Here is an 18,853-nt window from a genome sequence, read left to right as displayed (position 1 = left end):
GGATAGAAAAGATAAATCCAACTCAGTGTCTCTACCATCCCTATACCACCTACCCCGCCTACAGAGTTCCTATATCATCCTAGCAATTATTTTGCCAAACCAAACTTATACGAAGTCATTTTAACTTTCTTCAGTATTTTTTACAATACATGGTTCTTCTCTTTAAGGTGCCTGGATTACAGTCCGATTACAGTCCTGGACTACAGCCCCAAGCCTCTCTCTTGTATTCATTTATCCAATTATCATTTCCTGAGTATCTACTAAATGATAAACACCATTTTTTTAATGTTTTGTACACGTCCTTTTATGATTTGACAACTATGTTCAAACATCCCCAATGTTTAACTTCTGTTTATATTATTTATAGAATATCTGCCTATTTTATCTATATTTTCCAGCCTAATTTTTAGGTACTTTTACTTTTCCATTGTATATTCTTTTAAGTTCCCTGAAGTTCTTCAGGAATGAGAAAGAATGAATAATAAATATGTACACACAGTAAAATGTCCTTTTAAAATCTGAGCTCTAAAATGTTTAATGTGTAGCAAAACTTCATTGTCAGAATTTTACTCATGAGTGTGTTCCTGTCATTCCTTTTAGGCAAATTTCCCTCTTAGAGTCTCTGGGCTTAGCAACATTTCTTGTTTTCTGCTGATCATTTTGAAATATGGATTTAATAAGTTCCATGTATATGTCTAACGATGTCCAGAAACTCTTCTTTGAGAATTCTAAACTGTAAAATAGCATTTAGTCAAAATTAATCTCAGAAAAGGAGTTCCTCTCATAGCTTCCACTACCTTCTGTGAAGGGAAGTTGTCAGCAAATCAAAAACACATAGAATGTTCTGCTTTCAATGAAATGAGAAATCCAACAAAAGCCTTTTCTATTTACCCACATAATTATCATATTTGATACTCAGCATTGCTTTATATAGATCCAGATTCCATCTGGCAACATTTTTCTCTGCCTAGAGGACTTCCTTTAACATTTCTTATACTGCAGGTCTCTTAGGGCTGAATATTTCAGCTTTTGTATACTTGAAAAGGCCTTCATTTTTTTATTGAGGTAAAGTGACATACAACATTATATCAATGTCAGGTGTACAACATAATGATCAATATTTGTATGTATTGTGAAATGATCAGCACAATAAGTCCAGTTAACATCCACCACCATACAGAATTACAGACTTTTCCTGTGATGAGAACTTTCAGATTTACTCTCTTAGCAACTTTCAAATATGCAATACACTTATTATTAACTATAGTCACCATGCTATACATTACATCTCTATGACTGACTTATTTGACAATTTGAAGTTTGTAGAAAAGCTCTTTATTTCATTTTCATTTCTGAAAGATATTTTAGCGTGCTATGGAACTATAGGTTGACAATTGTTTTCTTTCAATACTTTAAAGATGTCACACTGCTGTCTTCTGACTTGCAGTAGTTCCAACAAGAAATGTACTGTCATTTTTAATTTCATTCCTTTTAACGCTATGTATCCTTTTTATCTGGCTGCTTTTAAGAATTTTTTTCTTTTTTACCATTTTAGTCAATTTGATTATAATGTGCCTTGGCATAGTTTCCTTGATGTCTCGTGTGTTGTGGATTTGTTGAGCTTCATGGTTATATGGGTTTCCAGTTCTCATCAAAGTCTGGAAAGTTTCAGTCACTATTTCTTAAAACATTTTATATGCTCCCTTGCTCTTTCTTTGCCTTCAAGGATTCCAATTACACCTATATTAGGCCACTTTAATTTGTCCCATAGTTCACTGATACTTTATTAACTTTTTTTGTCCTTCTTCTCACTGTTTCATTTTAGACAGTTTCTATTACTGTCTCAGGTTTACTAATCTTTTCTTCTGAACTGTCTAATATGCTGTTAATTACAAACAGTGTACTTTTTTCAAATGTTATATTTGCCATCTCCAGAACTTGAATTTGTGTCTTTTTATTTGTACCATTTCTCTACTTAAAATGATCAACATTTCTTCTACCTTCTTGAATGTATGGAATATAGTTATAGTAATTGTTTAATTTCCTTTTATGCTAATTCTATTATCTGTGTAATTTATGGGTCTCTTACTATTGACTTTTTTTTCTTTTTTTCTGGGTTGCATTTTCCTGCTTCTTTGTATACCTAGTAATTTTTTATTGAATGCCACACTCTGTGAATTTTACCTTGTAGAGTGCTGGATATTTTTTAATTCCTTTGCATATCTTTGAGCTTTGTTCTGGGATGCAGAATTTCAATAAGGCAAAAATATATATACAAAAGATGAAATGATTGGAAAAAAAAGAAACTGTCATTCACAGACAGCATAATTGTGCTTGACGGAAATTTTTAAAAACTAATAATAAATCAGTAGAATTAATCATTTAATTTAGCAAGAATAATTAGCAAGCAATTGATCATTTAATTTAGCAATAATGGATCATTGATAAAGCAAATCTTTAACAAAGACTGTTACATTTCTTCATACCAATAACAGAAAGCTAACACATAAAAATATGTAAAAGATGCCATTTACAATAGAATTTAAAAAAAATCAAACACCAAGGAATAAAACTAATAAAGATGTGTAAGACTTCTACACAAAAATTATAAAACCATAAACAGCATTTAAAGTAGACCTAATTTAAAGAAGACCTAAACTTACTCTCAGAAAAGAGTGGAGCAATCTTAAAATGAAGATAAGTTTTTAAAGAAGTACATATGAAACCCTCAAAGACATAAAGAATAAGATCCATTTAAAAAAAATAAATTACAAGCATAGCTGTGAACCAAATTAGTTTTTATTCTTATGCCATAGTTATCATATATAAAAATTTTAAGGGGCTAGCCTGGTGGCATAGTGGTTAAGTTTGTGCACTCTGCTTCAGCAGCCTGGGGTTCACAGATTCGGAACCTGGGCATGGACCTACACACTGCTCATCAAGCCATGCTCTGGCAGCATCCCACATACAAAACAGAGGAAGATGGGCACAGATGTTAGCTCAGCGACAATCTTCCTCAAGCAAAAAGAGGAAGATTGGCAACAGATGTTAGCTAATGGCCAATCTTCCTCACCAAAAAAAAAATATATAAAATAAAAATTTTTAATAAGAGTATGGCTTATAATAATGAGGTATACATATCACATGTAATTTTTTAAAAAACTCTAAAGTCTTAGTACTAGATATAAAGAATATAATTTTGGTATTCACAGATTACCTGATAATCAGCAGGCCCGGGAGTAGTAAAATCTTCTTCTTGAACCAGGAACAAAGTCCGAGGAACAGAAGAACCAAATGCACCTTTCTTTTGTTTCTTCAAGCAGGTATTGCTCAAGTTGTCAATTATAGTATTGTTCAGATTATAAAACCCAGGACCTAAAATTATGAGAATGTTGTATGTGAAAACAAACATGTTTTTAATTCTTTAAAAGTGAGTAATTTTAAGTTGAGTATTTTTTTAAAGAAATTCTTATATATTGCTGGCAAGAATGTAAGAAGGGGAATTCTTGATGCCAAAAAGTATTGAAAAGTTGATGTAGCAACATTAAAAATCAATTTGAAAAAAAAAATCACCTATCATCTAATCTTCCTATCATAGCAGTTATTTTAGTTTTTATCTTTTACCTTTTAGTCACATTTATAACCAGAAATATTTTCTACAGTTGCAATCTGAGTGAATAATGTTTCTGTTTTTTCATTCAAAATAATACAACTTCCTATGCAATTGAAAAAGTTTTTATCAAGACATTCAAATATTTGAAACAAATATTTGTACATGTCGTATAATTCAGTATTTTAAAATAAATCAGTTCCAGTGAGCAGCAATATCCATAAAATGCAATATGATATACTTGAAAGCACCGTTGACGTGGTTGTACTCATGTTTTCTGTAATATACTAAATTAACTCTGCAACTAAATAGGTATAGAACGTCACTTAAACCTCATTTGTTTTTCTGGACCCCAAGTCCCTTGTCTGAAGATAACAGCCATTGACTAAATGAGTGCTACTCAAAATGTGGCCTGTGGACTGCTGCCTGTCCAAAAACAACCTACAAGAGAAGGAGCTTACAACTAAATGTAAATGGACTATTTCTCTAAGCATTGTGTAACTAGTCTTTCTCTAAGAAGGAAGGTGTTGATTTACATTCTGCTGCATCTCCCTTCTCACAATAGGCAGGAAACAGTTGACAAATGGGCACTTTTTTGTAGCAAGAGGCTAGATGATATTTTAGTTTCTTCCCGGATTAAAAGGGATCAAGTCATTCTATATTATCAAATCCTCTGTACTCCTGACACATATAAAGTGTTTCTCAAAGAAGCTGCCCACAAACTCCAATTTTTCCAACATTCCAGTGCTAAAGTCTGTTCCCCTTCTCTGCTAAAAATTCTGTTGTACTAACTCTCAGAAAACCTAAATGCTGATACGTTTTATTCCTGCCATCTTCCAACATTCCTCCACTGATAAAGTTTACAAAAAAGGTAAATAGAAAGCACAATGAAAACTATTTGAACCATCCGGTAAGGTACTTAAAAGATAAGTATCTCAGATGTCTCTCTTTTAGCATGAGAGGACAACACAACACATTACAGGTGAGCTTAAGTACTTAAATATAGGGACCTCAAGGTGTGTACATCTCATGTACTACTCCATTAAGATTCTATTTGAAAAGCCATCATATAATTCATTCACATTAGAGGTTTTTTATATTCATTTTTCAGTTACTATGTGTATAAATTCCCAGGAACCCCAGAACTAGATAGTTTAGGGATGCCTTCTAACAGTAACCTGTAACAGCTCTGAGCCATATATTAGGTGGTCAAATCTGTTCTATGACTGATTGATGAGTCCAATTCATTACAATACCCTAATGTCTACAAGAAAAGAAAAAAAATTCCATGAAGACCATTCTCACTAATTCTTAACATATGTCAGATTGAGGATTATGATTTTAGAGGTCATCATAATTGAAATTTATCCTTCACAAATAAACTAACCTTTGGGGAATTTATAACACTTTATTTGTAATACATTGGACTATCAAACTGAAAACAAGACCAAATCTTAAGGCAAGTGGGTCACTCAATAAATTCATATTTATAAATAATTTGTATTTCAGATTCATGGTAAACGCTGCGGGGAATGGCTCATCTCGGATAGTGCCAAACACCTCTTAATTACCTCTCCAGAACGGCAGTCTTAGAATAGTCAGACTTCTACACAGAGGCTCGGGCCTCCAAGACCAAGTGTTTCAACAGGCTCAGGTGTACGCTGTAAAGCTTATGACTTTGACTGAGAAGTGCTACATATCAGCTCCACTTGACACTATTGGTCACGAAAACCACCACACTAGCCAAGATTGAAGGAGAGAAGAACAAGCCTGAACCTCTCAATGGCATGAGCAGTAAATAATTTTGCACCAGGAGTACAATATTACGATAACAAGTTACTATACCAAAACTTGTAGCAATGATTTGGGATCAGGCAGTGGGGCAGAAGCTGAAACAACTCAACACTTAGAGAAAGGGCCTTGAGGAGATAGTTGGTGATGCCTTAAAGGTCAGTCATGAAAGAAGATAACTTGTAGTATGCAACGGCAGAAATTTTAGCAAAACCAATGCTTGGGATAATGAAGAAAATACCTAAATAAATTAATGGGTTCTAGCTAAGGAAATATCTAGGCTGAACATCAAAAGTGCCAACTAATTGTTTTTTAGCTGAGTCAGAGAAGGCATGGATGGAAAAAGAGGAGCTGTTCAGTTTTCAAGAAAAATTTATAGAAAATAAAAAGAAATCAAGATTTTCTGGGTTTGAAAGTAAAACCGTTTTTCATCCCCAGTCTCTCCATACAGCAAAAAGCTCTCAAAGTGAGAAATGGCCTGAGGGCACAGATCAAATCCAGGGTTTCACCCTAAGACCTTTGTTAAGACTCAGAAAGGTTTAAGATGGTACCTCATAGAATCTGTCAGTTAAAGAAAAGGGGCTCTAAGAATTTCAAGGCCATACGTCATAGACCCACTTGGCTAGACAACAGTGCTCCTAAGAATCTAAAAGTATTGAAACACAGCAGCACCAAAGGTGACCCAAAATAGACAAGGGTTTTTCTAAGAAGTCTAATTAAGTGTGGCTTTTGTCCAGTGTATTCGATTATAAATTCATACAGTAAGAAATCTATAAAGTTTTTATAAGGAATTGTACCAACTTAGAATGAAAAGGACAACAGTGCAAAATGAAAAGAGGCTTGTAGACTCCCACTATAGACTCTATGGGCAGGAAGCAGGCTGAGAAAGCTCCCACTGCAAACAAAGCCTATTTCTTATAGAAAAGGAAAGATGATTCAAAGGATGGAACCAAGAGACCAAAAGTAGAACAAAGGACCGTGGAAACTCATTCCCAGGGAGCCCAACTGGGCCCTAATCAAGGAAATGGCAACACATGCCCAGTTGTATTTCAGAATTGCTGTAGGCCTGTGATTGCTATGGGCCTCCAGTTTTCCTCTTTTCTGAACAAGGGTCCCTAGTATGTCTTTTCTCTCTCCCTCCATTGTGTGTTGGATGTGTAGAGCAGATAACTTTCGTATCTTTAGTTCACAGCTCTGCCAGTAGAGAGGAGTCAAACTCAAGAAGCTGATGTTGAAGTACCACGCCCAAGAATTCTCACCTACACCTATACTAGACTTAGATAACAAGATCCTGGACTTCAAGGTAATACCATAATTGCATAAGACTTTGGAGGCCTTGAGAAGGCATATAGGAAAATTTTCTGGCCAGAGGGTAGTCTATAGTAGATTAAAGATGGCCACAAATTCTTTGCTACCAGTGTCATTGAGAGATAAAGCTTCATGTTCTTCTGTTCAATATGTGCCACCCTGAGTGACTTGATTGACTAACAGAATGTGGCAAAAGTGATGTCCTAGGATTTCTGAGGTTAGGCCATAAGAAACCTTTCAGCATCCTGCCAGGTCTTGTGGAGCCCTGAGCTACCATGTTAAAAGACCAACTACCCTGGTGCAGCACTGCTGGAGCTGTGCATGCACCCTGAATGACAGTCCCCCCTGAGCTCTGCCTTCTAGCCACCCCACAAATAATGAGATAGAATACAGAAGTCTGTTTTTGTAAGCCACTAAGCCTGTTATGCAGCTAAACAGAACTATGTGTTAGCAATTATGTAAGTTATTTCTGTGCTATATTCTTAGCTCGGTATACTAGAATACCCACTGAGAATACTAGAATATGTGATTGGACGTCCCCAAAACAAAATTTTAACAAAACTGAGTGTCACAAGTTATGCTACTGGTAGTGACCATATAGTTGATATATTATATATGCTCATCTAAGAGAAAAGTAGGAAATTTACTGAATAAAGGTAAACAATAGAAAGTTATAGTTACGATATGTGACGTTAAACTGAAATCTTACTAAAATTGTAGGTTATTTTTATTTATCTGCATGTAGTGTGTGGTCAATGCTCAAAACAAAAGTTGACTTAAAATGACAACATGAACCATAGAACAAAAACAAAGTACTTTCTGGTGTATCCACCTTGTTAAGAATATTAGGTTACATAAAGCCAAAGAGTAGAAATATATGGATCGGGCCGTCCCTGCGGCTGAGTGGTTAAGTTAGCGTGCTCTGCTTCGGCAGCCCAGTTTCCCAGTTTGGATCCTGGGCATGGACATGGCACTGCTCATCAGGCCATGCTGAGGCTGCATTCCACATAGCAGAGCCAGAAGGACATAGCTATGTACTGGGAGGCTTTGGGGAGAAGAAGAAAAGAAAAAAAAAAACGATTGGTAACAGATGTTAGCTCAAGGACAATCTTTGGGAAAAAAAAAAGAAATACATGGATTAATTGCTAACCTGGCATTTCTTCTATCCTAGAATTCTGTGTGAATCGAGCAGCACTTTGACCAAATGGGGTATTTTTCAGTCCTGGTATTTTCTTCAAGGACTCGAAAGCAGTTCGAGATTCATCATATGTGCCAGGAGCTGGAGTGATTGATTTGATAGGTACAAATCTCTAATGAAGAACGGGAAAACACGCCAGTGAGAAAATATCGTACATTTTGATACTTCGCGAGTTAAAAGCTGCCTTCTTAGAAATATAACATCTGGAGTTTAATTTATTTCTTAATGGAGTGAAGAAAATGTAGATGAATTAAGATCTTGTACCTATCAAAATGTAAAATATATGGCTTTTAGTAAAATCATCTGTATATTAATACAGTAATGCACTATGTACTTTAGTAAGCCAGATAGACTTTTCAAAGGAAATTATCTCAATAGAAGATTCTAGATGACAGTGTATGGATAATCTCCAAATTTAAAATATTCTGCAGGTTAAGATAATAAATAAAAAAAATACGTGATTTAACATGGTTTCTTCTATGTAATAAAATTACACAAATTGACAAAGTTCCTCAACATACATATTTAATTACCTCAACAGTATCATTTAATACTTTAAGAAAAAATCTTAGATTCAAGTGGTATTTAAATCAAATTTAATTTATAGTATTAAGCTTATTATATTTTAAACTTATGATACTAAGTTTACTTATAAACTTACAATATTTAACTTAATATTAAATATATATGTATCTATATGTATAACTATGGACTCATAAATATAGCATTGTATAATCTTATTTTTTAACTTTTTATTTGGAATTAATTTGAAATTTACAGCAAAGTTGTATGAATAAAAATAATACAGAAAATGCCTGTAGAATGTTTCCCCAGATTCACCTGTTGTTAACATGTTACATCATTTGTTTCTCTTGTCTCCCCTCTGTCTCTGTCTCTCCCTTTCTCTCTGTTTATATGTTTGTCCCTCCCTCTCTCTGTCTCTCTCTATACACACACATACACACACACACACACACACACACACACATAGAACCAGTTAATGGAAAGCTACATACATCATGGTCCTTTACCCCTAAATACTTTGGTATGCATTTGCTAAAAATAGGGATATTTTCTTACATATCCACAGTACAGTTATCAACTCCAGGAAGTGTATCAATGATATAATACTTTTATCTAATCCACCATTCATATACCAAATCTGTCAGCTGATCTAATAATGCCTCTGCTGCATGTTTCCCCTCCGGTACATAATCTCGTCTAGGGTCAGATATTGCTTTTAGCCTCCTTCAACAAGGCGCACTTCCACAGCCTTCCTTTGTGTTTCGTGACTTTGGAAGAATATAGCACACCTCTTTCGTATAATAGAACCTTCAGTAGTTGGGGCTTCTCTGATGCTTCCTCATGATTACATTCAGGTTACACATTTCAGGACAGAATACTAAGTAAGTGATGTTGTGGCTTTCTCAGTGTATCATATCTGGAGACACATGATGTCCTCTGGACCTCATGAGAGATTTTAATTTTGATCGAATCCAACACTTCCTCTACGTTTATCAGTAAGCACTCTGCATTCTACTGTAAGCAAGAGCCCTCCCTTCATCCCCAATTATTTACTTCATGACCTATCCATCTATTTATTATCCATATGGACTCATGAATGCCAGTTTTAATGATTTATGATTAACTACTCTGCTTTTGTTACCAGTAAGGAGCCTTTTAAGTTGGTTCATACAACCCTATGATATGTCTCATCTTTTTCTTTGAGACTTTTCTTACTTTCTCACACAACAAGATGTTACAGGTTCATCTTCCACATACTCTTCCCAGTCCCTGCTCCTTGGCTCATTTAGCAGATAGAGCTAGGATATATACCTATATATCTATATCTATACATACACACACACATATACATAGAGACACATACACATATATACATATATACATTAGAAATCATGATAAATTCACATCAAAACTTTCAATTCAAATTCAATTCAAACACGGGGTCCTTTCTCACCTCCTCCAATCATATGTGTAGTATCTTCTTCCACAGTGAAAACCCTGGCTCACACTATTGACTTTTTGCCCAACCTTGTAGTACATCTGATATACTTTCATGATCGTTTCCCCCATACCATTACAATAAACCAACCCACTGAAAAACACTTAGAATTTATTTGCAATTCTTGCCCTCACTATCACTCTCTCCATCCTATTCAAGATCGACCTAGTCAAACACTGTGGATGCCTGGATCATTCTTTCTTTTCTTCTCCCTCACTGTGGTTAAGAATATTCATTTGGAATACAATGATTCATTTGTTTACATTTGCTTTCAGTTTTAGGGTTTTTTTTAAAACCCTTGCCATTCTTATTGATTTATTTTTATTTTTATATTTGAATATATAGAACATTGATATGCTTCCAAAAGACAAATACATATTTTAAAAAGTATACTCAAAGAAATGTTTCTCTCATTTCCCTTCCACTCCATGGATGCTGCACCACTGAGGTGAAAAGTCCAAATTTATAATATTTGCTGATTTCTGTGATATAAATACACCATGATGGTGGCTAATTTCACACTACCATCATAACATCAGCCAACACGCAAAACTGGAAAAATTAAAAATTGGCTCTCGCAGGCCAGCAGAAATGAACTGCAGCATATTACAGCTTCCACTGCATCTCTCCTCACCAGCCCTGCAGGTAACCAACTTTATTGTTTTCTGGTTTATCCTTAATGTGTTTATACAAAGATAAGTGGTTATGTATATGTTTCCTTATTTTCCCTCCTTTCTTATACAAAAGTTAGTATGTTATACATGCCCTTTTGCAGTTTAGAAAGTAGGTAAATCTTAACACTACCAAAAAACAATTTATTACTGGAAGTGCCAAAAACGACTCTCTCAATTTTTCTCCTAGATACTATCTTCTTATTTAGATGCTGAGTACAATATTTTAAAAATTATAATACTCAACCTTGGTTGTGTATAGAATTACCTGAGGAGTTAAGAAAAAATACTGATACTTGGCCCCTATTTTGGACCAAATGAATCAATCCTTGGAAGACAGGGAAGAAGACACCTGGGCATCAGAATGTATTAAAATTCCCCAGACATTTCTAATATGCAGCAACAGCAGGGAACCATTGTTATAAAGGAAATCTTATGTTTTAAAAATTCATAGTTGAAGACATAAGGAAATTCAATGCATTTAGATAAAATAACAGACAATTCCTTAAATCAATAACCAAAATAAGTATCCCAGAAACATAACCTGTCTTTATTCCTATAAACCAAAAATTATGTGTTTTAAGTCCACCCTGTTAATCATATTATTGCTTTTTCCATCATAGTCTTTAACATACCCGTTCATATTCATCTAAACACTCACTACCTATAGCGAGCAGTCCTGTTGGTTTTAACTCATCCATATCTTTCACCCCAGAACCGTTATTATTTTCTTCATCATCCCCTTAAACAAAACTGATATCATATTATTTTCCATTTCTGAACATATATTTCAAATATTATAATTGGTTCCAACTGATGTCAAATTAGGACTATAAATCAGGTGAACAGAAATAGCATAAAAACTGAGAGTTCTAGTTGTAAAAATTGTATTTTTAATAATCAAGGGCATACAAACACAATATCCTGTTCCCACGAATCCGTTTTGTGTAGCACCTTAAGTACCATCAAGTGGCTCAAGGAAGAAACCTGGTATTCATTCTTGATTCTTCCTAATCCCTCAACACAATGTCTAACCCATTAAAAAGTCATGTTAATTATATCTCCAAAATATACCTGCAATCTATTTACCTGTCTCCAAGGAGATGCTTCCTAAGTACGATGAAACCAAAGTAGTCACCCGTAGTCATTTGAAGGTTAATAACCTTCCAAGTTAAAAAAGATAATCATAGCTGTACATAGTACAGTTGGATAAATATCGTAACTACTTTGATCTAGAGGCTACCACGTTGTAAAGTATTATAATTTTCTTGCTCTAGAAATATCTTAGATAGTTTCAAGTCCCCTAGTATATATCTTAGAGAATTTGAAATGGTGACTGTGAAACAGACTCTTGCATCACTAATAAGGGCCCCAGTGGCAGTTGTAGACATAACCCATGACCAGGCTCCACAGGGAGCTTTCAGAACATTCTCAGAAAGACAGCCATGTCCTCACAGATTTCACGTAAACACTCCACACATTCATTGGCAAAATAGATTTAAAAACTCAGACTAAAATCTCTTATAAGCTAAACGGAACTTTCACATATGCAAATTTGCTTAACAGAAAATGTTTAACAGATGGTTTCAATTCAAATATTTATATTGCATATTATTGTTAATATTGTAATCTTATTTCATTTCATTTCATCCACATTTTTCAGCAATATGATTTGCCTAGGCCACGTCTGTTCCAATTTGCTTAAATATCACTTTTCTTTTTAACATCTCCCCAAACACTACTGGATTGGTTGCTGGCTTCACATTATACCCATTATATTCTACGTATGATAATAACTATAGAACATTACCTGGGACTGAGAAAGAAAAGCAGGTGATGGATCATTTACATTTGATGTCATACTTTCAGTCTTCTGAAATTGACTTTTAATGTCATATTTTCCAGGCCCTGGTACTCCCTAAATTACAGAAAGAAAAAAATACATCTTCTCATTAAGAACGCATCTATAGCCCCTAAGGGAATCGTTGACGAAATATCTGAACCAAAGCTGCAGGATTTTTAAGCAACTTCCTATATATTACCAAAGCACTTCATTAAAAGGCAAGCCAGAACAAACTTCTTGAGAGCAACCGAAAAAAGGAAATTTTCCTTAGCAAAGCTTTCCAGGAACCTGAAAACACACTACTTGAAACTTTGCTGCCCTCTACTGATAGAGCTCAGAAAAAGTTATCCAGCTCTTCACATGATTAAATGCTACAGTGAATAAAAGTGGCTTCTATATTTCTTCCATTTAAATGTATACAACCAGTTCTTCTCTAAAAAAAAAAAATATATATATATATATATATATATTGCTGTCTTTTCAAATTTCCATGAATGGATAGACTGTTTCCAACAAATAAGCCTCAGAATATATTTTAACTACAAATATTAGACGATGTAAGACATTAAGCTTTTAACTAGATACTTGACAATAGACAAAAATTAATTCAGTCAATACTAGGATTGATGTTTTTGTTATCTTATGAAACAATCTAAATATATATCAATAAGTGCTACTTATTCATCACCAAATATTTTAATTACCTTGATAAAGTATCTTTCATAGTATAAAAAATGTTAGATTCAAATCTTCTGCTTCATATATAGCTGTCCTACTTTTCTTTAGTTGAAAGAATGACTTCTTGATTTATGAATTAAGTACTTGGCTTATAACTCGGATGTACAATAAAATCATATCAGCAAATCTTCTCATCTCCGTCACTCTAATATGTCCCAATCCAACCACTTCTCTCCACCTCCATAAATATACAAGCATCTGACCAAGACACCATCTGTACCTGGATTACTGTGAAATCTTCTTAACTGTCCCTGCTTCCACCCTTATCCACCTTCAGTCTGTTTTCAGCACAGCAGCTAGTGATGGATCCAGTTAAGACCCTGAGTCAAACTGCATCACTCCCTTTCTCCAACTCAGCCAATGGCTTCCAATCTCACTTTGAGCAAAAACCAAGGTCTTTAATATGACATGCATTTCACTCCCAGACACTCTATTACCACTCTAACTTCATCTCCTACTACTCTCCCCTCTCCATTCACTCTGTTTCTCAAAAAGATCAGGATATATCCACCTCAGGACCTTTGCACTTGCCATTATCTTTGCTCAGAATGTTCTCCTAGAAGCTCCAGGGCTCACTCCTTCATTTCACTCAAGTAACTACTCAATGTCTCCTTCTCAATGAGTCATTTCCAGGCCACTCAATCTAAAATTTCATTGCCTTCCCCAAACAATTTCAGTCCCCTTTCCTACCCGTTTTTTAACCTGATCACTTTTTATGATCCCAAATACAATTTTCTGCTATGTTGTCAGCTCCAAGAGGGCAGTTATTTTTTTCTGTTTTGTTTTCTGCTGTATCTGTAGAGCATAGCAGAGTACCTGGAGCACAACAAGTGCTCGGTGAATATCTGCCAGAAGAATGGATGGATGGACAAATGCATGCACTGAGTCCTACATTTTCACAGGCCGTATAACAAATTTGGACATGTGTTCCTCTGGGAAATAATGCAGCTCCACATAAGAACATTAGCCATTTCTAATTACAGTAAAATATCTTAAACCCCACATATTAAAAATAATAATTTGAAAAAATTACCTTAGGAGAAATTTTTATGCAGAAGTACCTCTTTTTATAAATAGATTAGATTCTAAAAATTTATGCAAAGGTCTACGTTATCTTAAATGAACAAATCTATGCTATCAGGGTGGCTGGCAGAAAAGATACTTTGGCTATGGCATGTAAGATTATTTTTATCTATGAACTTGTAGTAAGTTAAGTTTCTACATAATTCTGTTTATATGAACCCACGAAGTATGTATGAAATATAGAAATATGGAGAGCATGACTTCAAATACACAATGTTAACCTATTTTCTTGAACTTTACAGATATGCATCTTCTCCCAGTACAGGGAGGTATGGTGAAAAATAATCAGCCACTAATGAACTGGGATTACTTTCCCACTATTTCCAACAGTGGTATAAGTGATCATTACTATGGATCACAGGGAAAAGATTAAGCGTGAATAATGAGACCAGTGAATATACTTAGTCTTGGGAACTACTGTGCATAAAAGCAGAAATGAAATTTTGACCCCTTCAATGAATACTTCCTTTTCCTTTTCTTCTGTTTTTTCATAAAGTTCCTAATGTTACTGAACTTTGCTTCACCAAAATATGATAGAACAGTAAAATTAGGTTCCTTGCTTCTAAAAAGTTAGGCTTAGGATTTAATAAGCCAATTAAAAATAAGCTCCAAAATCAGATTGTGAGACAGTGACCGCTGAAGGGCAGGTCTCCGTTTATGACAATATAAAAGCGAAAAGACTGAGGAGATCAAACCTCAGGCACAGGCTGAAAATGCTGTGATGTTTATCTTGCTTTTTCAAATTGTGATCAACAGACCACATGCATTGATATCACCCTACTAAATACATAGCACCACCCCCACCCGGTGTCTCACCTGAGATCTAGCAAATCAGAATCTTGTGGCATCCAGGAATCGACACGTTTAACAGGCCTCACAGGTGATTCTCACGCACAATTAAGAACCACAGCTCAGCACAAAAGGGGTCACTACTGCAGCTTCTTCTGCTAAGCACATCCACCCTAAGGAAGAAGGCTCAGATCTCGAGGGCATTCTGCCCTGGGAACAGAGGTTAAAGATTATTGGGGCAGTTGTTTATGGCATCTTCTCATGTGTAACCTAATAAAAATGGGCCTCTTTCTTTAAAAACTGATGTATAATCATCCATTTGTTCAGATGGTTGCAGGGATGGGGGACTGGGGAAAGCCACACGGTTTCACCTTTACTCCTCAAACGTGGAGCCATCGTCAGAGACGATTATTTTCACTAAAATTACTAAAAGCTTACTACGTGCAAAGCACTGATATATAGTAATAAATAAAGTGGGGGCTCTGCTTTTGAGAAGCTCACCCTGGATCAGTGGTTCTTAACCCAGGCTGCACAAGAAGATCACCTGGGGCACTTTCAAAACTAACAAGGCTTCTTTCCACCTCATTCAAATTAAGGCCGATGGAAATGATACTCAGGCATTATGAACATTTCAAAAAATTTTAAAAGCTTCCTGGCTGATTCTAATGTGCAGTTTAAATCAGTTTAAAACTCCCACTGCCAGGCCTCACCCAGGTGCAATCCCCTTCCATCGGTTCTGTGGCCACCCTTGTTTCTGAGAGTTTCAGTCTCCTTCACGTAAATAAGGACTGCAGTGTGACCAGGTTGCCACGTATTTCTTTCAGCTCACATTCCACCATTTTAACCTCTGCAATCATATCTTTAATTTTCAATTCTCTTCTTATTTGCTAAATCTTTATCCACACCTGCATTATCCTCCATCTTTCTATGGATATTAATTACAATTTTAATTATTTATAATTCTGTTCCACTGTCTGTTTCCTTGGAGTGTCACTGATGTTGGGTTGTTTGTTTTTGTTTCATGTTGAAGGGTTTCCTCAAATGTCTGGGGATACCCTCCTCCTCCTTCATATCTAAGAGTGAGCCACTAAAGTTGATTGAAAATTTCATACCCGGATAGATGTGACTCGAAACCTATGGCACTTCATTATGCCGTGATGGAATCACCACTCAGCCTTTGTGTTAGCGGGCCTCCAAATGTCAGGCTTTTCTCAAGTCTGGCTGACAATTTAGGTGAGTGGAAAAGGTGCCTGGAACTCTCTCCCCATTCTGTATGGAAACCTTTCATTTACACTCTCCATTTTCTTCCTGTCTCATTTTCAATTATGAAAAATTTAAAACACACCAAAAAATATAGAGAATAGTATAAGAAATTCCCATATACTCAACAGCCAGGATCCATAATCTTCAACTCATGTCCAAATTTGTTTCCTAATTCTACCAACTCCCCCAGTTCTCACTCCAGTGACGTAGAGGCAAATCCAAAATATCATATGATTTCATCAACAAATACTTCAGAATGTATCTCCAAAAAACAGGGGACTCTTTTTTGACATAACCACAACACCATTTTTCTATCTTAAGAAAAATGAACAATGATTTCTCATTCCTTAATTATTCAGAGTTCAAATTTTTGTGACTGCCTCAAATTTATGTTTATTAGATATGTCTATATTAAATATAAAAATATATAAATTTTATATGTTTGTGTCTTTTAATCAGAATCCAATTAAAGTCCATAGTTATACATAGTCAATATGTTTTTAAGTCTCTTGTAATCCATAGGTTTCTTCTCGTCACTTTTTTGTCCTTTGAATTTTTTTGTTGAAGAAGCTAAGTTTTTTGTCCAATTTTTTAAGAGTTTCTAACAGTTTGTATTTTTTTTATTTAATATCTATGTATTTCCTGTCCCTTGTACTTTCTGTAAACTGGCAGTTTGATATAAAGGCTTAATCAGATTCCAATTCAATTTTCTTTTCTTGACAAGATTATTTCACAGGTGGTGCTATATACTTCCACCAGGAGGCACATATAATAGTTGATTCTCTCTCACTCTGCTATGTTACTGTAGCGGCCATTAATGATTACTGACTAGATCTACTAATTCATCAGAGGTTCCAAAATGATGATATGATAATTCTATAATTCTTTCTCATTTATTGGCTGAAATAATTCTATAAAGAGAGACTTTTCTCATCAACTATTTGGTTACCCTAAGGTATAGTTCATATAGGAAAAGCAAAATAAATGCTTGGGAGTTTTTTTCCCTTTTATTTACCACTTTCAAAGTACCAAGTTGGACTCTTGCATCTTCCAACACTAATCAATGATTTTTCAAATTCTAAACTCATAGATTTAAATATATTTGAATTATCTCAACCCATTGGAGTTGCATTGCTCACTGAAATTTTTATCCCATCTTTGGTCAGTGAGAACCTATCTGAATGAGCCCCTGAGACCTTTTGACATGACCCCAGTAGTGTTTCATAGCTTACTTGCTTTCTGGTATGACAAGACGCTTCAAGTTCATCATATACCTTCCTGCTCCAGACCTGAGATAAGCCATTTCTCCAAGGAACTCTGATTCTTTTTAGTGGTAATGGTATTTAGAGACCCCATTCTGGACTAGAAATATCCTCCATTTTCGTTACGTCATCTCACCCTCTTCCTCTTCTATACCAGGGTTCCCAAGTCCAGACTCCCTCATTCAATTTCTCCACCAACAGACCTCACATCTTCTCCTGGAGTGGGGATGAGGAAGTCACCTCACTATAAGAGGCTGTGCTTCTTATCCAGATTATCACCCACCCTGCTGTTCTCAGTCCCACCTGCCACCTTCCAAAGAAGTTGATATTCCTGGGCTTTCTGAAGGTCCTGTAATGTGCACTGGCTTTCTGGTTGGCATCCCTCTCTGAAGGCATTTACATAGCAGCTTTTTCCATTCTACCATTTTACATTTGCCCATCAGCTTTTGCATTTACTATTGGCCCATCAGTTTTCCATCTTTGAAAACTGAAGACATCTTTTATCTATTATCAATTCCTCTCCCATTGTCTTTGTATTTGTAGTACTGTGCCTTTCTTATACTTTTACTTATTTAGTGAGGCCTTGGGAGTGTTATGGGCTGAATTGTGTCCCCCCAAAATTCATATGTTGAAGTACCAACCCCCAGTACCTCAGAATGGAACCATATTTGGAGATAAGGTCTTTAAAGAGATAATTAAATTAAAATGAGGCCTTCAGGTTGGGCTCTAATTCAGTCAGACTGGTGTCTCTATGAGAAGAGGAAATTTAGACACAGACATAAGCATGCATAGAGGAAAGGCCATGTGAAGACATGGGAAGAAGACAGCCATTTACAAGCCAAGGAGAGAGACCTCAGAAGAAATCACCGCTAAAACCTTGATCATGGGCTTCTGGCCTCCAGAACTGGGAGGAAATAAACGTCTTGTTTCAGCCACCTAGACAGTGGTACTTTGTTATGACAGTCCTAGAAAACTAATAGAGGTAGGAAGCTAAGATACAAGCATGGGTTCAATCTACCTTGTTCAACCAGAAGTCCTTCTATCTCTTTCTACAAAAACTACCAAATATAAAGAATTTCATGAAGCTAGGAATGTAGTAGAAAATATAATAATGGTACCAGCAAAATCTAAGAGCTTTGGTGGAAGTAATTTTGAGAAGGAAAAAGTCAGCCTTGCCACACTTTTGACACATAATAGTTCAATATTAATTGAATAGATGGGACTATAAAGATTAATGAATACCATCCATAACTCTTCACTTTTCTGCATCTCTC

General features: G+C 35.4%; 1 protein-coding gene across 3 annotated transcripts in view; it reads right to left on the bottom strand.

The window, feature by feature from the left end:
• The window catches only part of STPG2 (sperm tail PG-rich repeat containing 2), a 519,252-nt gene that overhangs the window by 384,491 nt on the left and 115,908 nt on the right, over positions 1 to 18,853 (bottom strand). For all 3 annotated transcript variants that reach the window (XM_070614235.1, XM_070614236.1, XM_070614237.1), the window contains 3 exons: positions 12,412 to 12,519; positions 7,860 to 8,019; positions 3,218 to 3,375 (listed from right to left, as the gene is read on the bottom strand). In XM_070614235.1, the coding sequence (XP_070470336.1) occupies positions 3,218 to 3,375; positions 7,860 to 8,019; positions 12,412 to 12,519 (426 nt within the window). The remainder of the gene's footprint in view (positions 1 to 3,217; positions 3,376 to 7,859; positions 8,020 to 12,411; positions 12,520 to 18,853) is intronic.

Source organism: Equus przewalskii, chromosome 3 (assembly GCF_037783145.1).
Source record: "Equus przewalskii isolate Varuska chromosome 3, EquPr2, whole genome shotgun sequence".
In the NCBI taxonomy this organism is placed as follows: Eukaryota; Metazoa; Chordata; class Mammalia; order Perissodactyla; family Equidae; genus Equus; species Equus przewalskii.
This window is presented reverse-complemented; position numbering and strand designations above follow the sequence as displayed.